This window comes from Lygodium microphyllum, chromosome 23 (genome assembly GCF_053477565.2).
Source record: "Lygodium microphyllum isolate KBCC chromosome 23, Lygodium_microphyllum_v1.1.10, whole genome shotgun sequence".
Lineage (NCBI taxonomy): Eukaryota > Viridiplantae > Streptophyta > Polypodiopsida > Schizaeales > Lygodiaceae > Lygodium > Lygodium microphyllum.
This window is the reverse complement of record NC_141157.1, coordinates 63,848,766-63,853,386: the sequence shown is the minus strand read 5'-3', so window position 1 is coordinate 63,853,386 and position 4,621 is coordinate 63,848,766. Positions and strand designations below refer to the sequence as shown.

The window sequence follows — 4,621 nt, the reverse complement described above, 5'->3', positions numbered from 1 at the left end:
TCAAATGAGGACTAGAGATACTTTGCATAGTGAGCCACCACATCAATTCTTCTTCTAGTCATTGAAGCAACTAATAAGAGAAGTAACAATTTTTACAATAGAGAATGAGAACGGCAATTTAGTTAAGGATGAAGAGGGGATTGCATGACTCTTTCTAAGGAGTTATCTTCCAAAGTGGGGATACATTAAAAATTGGTTAAAGAATATGAGCAAGGAATAATTGCTTTCCTTGGTCCAATGAGACCCAAAATCAGTAGGAAGTTTCTTTGCTACTTCATAGGCCTTTTTGTAAATATGAACTTTGATTTGCATTAAGATGAAGAAAGGTAAACCATTAGGTCTAGATTAAATTCTTATAGAAGTGTTTGTGACTTTATGGATCATCTCACCAAGGGATCATGCTATTAAGTTGGTTCCAAGAAATGAATTGACGATAAGTTCAAATCCCTTTAGGCCTTTAACTATGCTGAATGTTTTATGTAAAGTAGTACCAAAACACTATGGCTATAGAATAAAGTATACCTTATCTCGAATTCTGCAACATGACGAGTAGTATAGGGTTATTTTCTCTTGAAATATTCACTATGCAATCCTCAACTTGCTAATAGGCATTGATCATGAGATGGAACTTGGATGAGGCTACTAGCAACATGGACGTTGATAATGCTTATGATAGGATAAGTTGGCATTTTGTTATCCCAAGTGCTAGATGTTGTGGCTTTGGTGCTGTCTTGTAAGATGGTTGGGGCTCTTTTCACCAAAACAATAACCATCATAAGCAATAATGGTTATATTGGGACAGTCGCTTTAAAAAGATCCACATGGTTACACAAACTCTCATCAAAAGCCCATCAAGCTATTGTTAAAGGCCTTGTGTTCCCAAATGGAACGGATTTCATGTCTGAGATGCTTACTATTCATAATCCCAATATATCATTTTCATGTATTATCCTTCATGACGAGCTCCTCATGGTTTATGATCAATTTATTGTGGTGTCAAGCTTCATTTTTTGTTGGATTGGGGGGAGGATTTGAGTCCTTTGTTAAGATTAATCAAAAGGAGCATGTGCTTGCATTGGCAATGCTATTGTAATGGTTGATGTACTTGGGCAATTACTTTGGTTAATTTTGCTCATAAGGGTATGCCATCATAACTCTTGATTTATAAACTTTGACAGAGTAATTGCTTCAGATTGCAAACATTGCTTTTCTAATGGTTGACATGCACCTTTGGGCGTGGCAATAAATTTTAATCAAGATGATGTAGGTTTACTAGTACACATTCAATTGCATTACGTTAACATTAACAAATGCGCATGAAAGTTATAACTCACTCTCTTTTCTCCATTTTTCTTTCCAAATAGCACATAGGTGAAGAACATGAGGGAGCACAAGAAAAGGGGCAAAACCGATAGGGTCTTGGCGTAATGGTTTGAGTGTGGGTTGTTTTTGGGATGCATGAGTTTGAATCCTATGTCTTGCTTCCCTTGCACCACAATTGTTTCTAGTCTAAGAGAAGGGACAAGGCATGTCCTAGTGCCCATCTTTTTGCTAGTAGCTTCTTGTAAGGCGTGCATGAGAGAAGGCACTAATCACATGGCCTATGGACACCCTTTTTTGTAGCAGTTTACTTTAGAGGAAAGTGGTAGTGCAGCTTGTTGATAGAAAAAAAAAGAAAAGATGTAAAGCCAAGTAGAAGAGCAAGACCACAAACTTGAACTAGTAGCTAATACAACAATGCAAAGCCAACTATAACAAGGGCTCAAAACTATATACCACAAACTCAGCTCAAAACTAATTGATACTCTATGTGAGAGAGAGGGGGGCCCAAGTGTTTTAGGGTTGGGGGGGGGGGGGGGGGGGGGGGCGGCGCGTGTTGTTGAGATGGGGTAGGTAGGTATTGATAAAGGAAAGAATTCCCTCTTTGAGTTACATGGATCTTGTGATAAGAATGGAAAAAGTTGAATGAAAAGTAAAGAATTTCCTCTCAAAGTTACATGAATCTTGTGATAAGAATGGAAATATGCGAATGAAAAGTAAGAAATTTCCTCTCAAAGTTACATGAATCTTGTGATAAGACTGAAAAAAATGTGAAGCACTAACTAATACTCTGATACTCTGTGGGGGTGGGGGGGGGGGGGGGGGGCAATGAAAGAATTTCCTCTTAAATTTACATGAATCTTGTGAAAAGAAAGAGAGACTTGATAAAGGAAACAATATTTTCCTCTCAAAGTTACATATTGGATCTTGCGAAAAGAATGAAGGAATCACAACAGTAATGACAATTGACTCTGGGGAAAAGAAGCAGATCTGAGGGCAGATCTGATCAATGCTTGGAGGAGGGAAGTGCGATTAGTAGTGTGATTATTATCAGAAGGGGAGCAGTTTAGCGAGAGAAGAGGACAGGAGGAAAGAGGAGATGAGGATGATGCCGGTGAAGGGCAAATTGACAGTGGAATCAGAGCTGTGGTCGGAGGGAGAGTGAGCGGTGGAGGTGCTGCCAGTGGGGGAAAGGGGGGAGGAATTAGGAGAGAGGGAGGAGGAGAGAGACGGGGAGGGGGAAGGGGCGGGCAGGCCGAAGAGATCGGTAGGGTAGAGGAGGCTGTCGATGCCGAAGACGCCGCAGGGGAAGGTGTCGTAGAGGGTGTTGGTGAGGTTGACGGTGTTGTATCCGGTCGACAGAGAGACCGTCCCCTGCAGGTCCGTTATCGTCAGCTCGAACCCGCCGCCGGAGCCGCCACCCCCGAAGCTGTTGTAGGTGGCGTAGGTCGCCGTCCGGTTGCCGTCTGGCGAATGCTGCAGCGCCGACAGCGGGTAGTAGGACGTCAGCACGTGATACGCCAGCAGTCGCTTGAGAGAGGACTCGTTCAGGCCCTTTAATAGTGCCGGCGCCGGCGGGCTCGAGAAGGCGCCGTTCGTCGGCGCGAAGAACGTCAACCCTCTCTGCCCGCCGGACTGGATGACGTAGCTCTGGTTGATCTGGCCCTGGATCCCTTCCACCAGCCCGGCGCTGCCGAGCTCCGATAGGAATGTCGAGAACTGCCCCGCATTAGTCAGGATAGCGGTTATGTTGCAGTACGGCGGCGCGGGCGCGGGCGCCGGGGACATGTCCGGCGCAGGAGCCGGTGCTGGCGTAGCGGCGGGCGCGGCAGCTGCCCCGGCACAGAGTGCCGCTACGATGAAGGCCGATATGAACGTTAGAAACACTGCGCGCGGCGCCATGATGGTTGGTCAGATAATATGTATGTATGATCCTCTGGCTCTGAGTAGGAGCTTATGTATGCGGGGTGTATAACCCGTGCAATGCAGCTGGATAGCCTGCTTCTCCTTCTAATGCGTGGAGAGAGAGAGAGAGAGAGAGAGAGAGAGAGAGAGAGAGAGAGGCTTGCCTGCTTCTCCCTCTTCAGCTGCAACGAGAGAGAGAGAGAGAGAGAGAGCTCTTGCAATTGGCTTCGCTGCCCGCTCCCACTTTATCTAGCACGCTTGGTAGTATGGCCCCGATTACTATATCCGCGGACTTGTAGCGAAAGTTAATGGAGACAGACTGTCTTCACAGGAGAACACCCCTTTGGTGAAGTTTATAATCCTCCTTAACAGCCTATTTACATCACATGGTTGGTGTTTAGATCTCCTAACCACAAACCAATGTTTTTCTTTCAAATAATGCCATGCCTTTACAGCCTTTTTATTTGGCAATTGGGATTGGGATCTCATCCCCCCAACCCCATCAAGTCAAATGCCCCCAACTAGGCAACTCTACAATTTCATCTTGTAAGCACATCACAGAGCCGCTCAGATGTGGGGTTTGAACCCAAGCCTTTCGAGAACACACACACCCACCCCAACCATATCTGAAGTTTGGGCATGTGGGCAAAGTCCCACACCTTAATAAAGTATGACAAAAGGCACCGCATTTTTAAAAAAACTCCACAATACATTATATTTCAAGATGAACAGATCCTTAACAATGATTATCGCAACCTAACATTCAGAAAAAATATTATTGAAAAATGTGCACAAAGTACGTTGCACTCATCTTGAACCAACAAATCAAGCAATTCGGACATGCATTCTATAAAAATTACTATTTCAATTTTTTTAAAACAAGCTAAGAACCTTTTAGGTTTAAGCATAATAGGAAATCCTTGGAGCTAACAAGGTTTGTGATAAGTTGAGACACCACATTCCCAAACAATGTCACAACATACTCAGTCACACACTACCATTAGTACTCAAATGGGTGCCTTGTTGTGTGGACACACATATTTCTAACAACAAGCCATCTCTTGTGTGCTCCCCTTTAGATAAGGGTAATGCAAACAATAATGTTCAAATGGCAAGTGAGCTTGTGTGCACCAATGTTTACATATTGGTTGCTTTGGCTAGTTGATTACCAAAGCACATGGTAGCCCTTGGTCTATTTTGGTTGGTGGAATTCAAATAAGGGTAATGCAAACAATAATGTTAAAATGGCAAGCAAGCTTGTGTCCCACCAAGTTTTACATATTGGTTGCTTGCCGCCAAAGCATATGGTAGGCCTTGGTCTGTTTCGGTTGGTGGAGTCCATCGAGGGCTCTACCAAAAAGGGTGTGGATAGCTTATGAGCGAGGAAGCTCACCTT

At 44.1% G+C, this 4,621-nt stretch overlaps 1 protein-coding gene across 1 annotated transcript; it reads right to left on the bottom strand.

Annotated features, from left to right (window-relative positions):
* Positions 1 to 2,149: 2,149 nt before the first annotated feature.
* Positions 2,150 to 3,551, bottom strand: LOC148016263 (fasciclin-like arabinogalactan protein 7). The gene has a single exon (XM_087663700.1). The coding sequence runs from the start codon at positions 3,220 to 3,222 to the stop codon at positions 2,371 to 2,373; it is 852 nt and encodes a 283-aa protein (XP_087519826.1). The 5' UTR covers positions 3,223 to 3,551; the 3' UTR covers positions 2,150 to 2,370.
* Positions 3,552 to 4,621: the final 1,070 nt, after the last annotated feature.

Bases quoted from the DNA above. Each gene is read 5' to 3' on its own strand.
- LOC148016263 (XM_087663700.1), bottom strand. From the start codon at position 3,222: ATGGCGCCGCGCGCAGTGTTTCTAACGTTCATATCGGCCTTCATCGTA.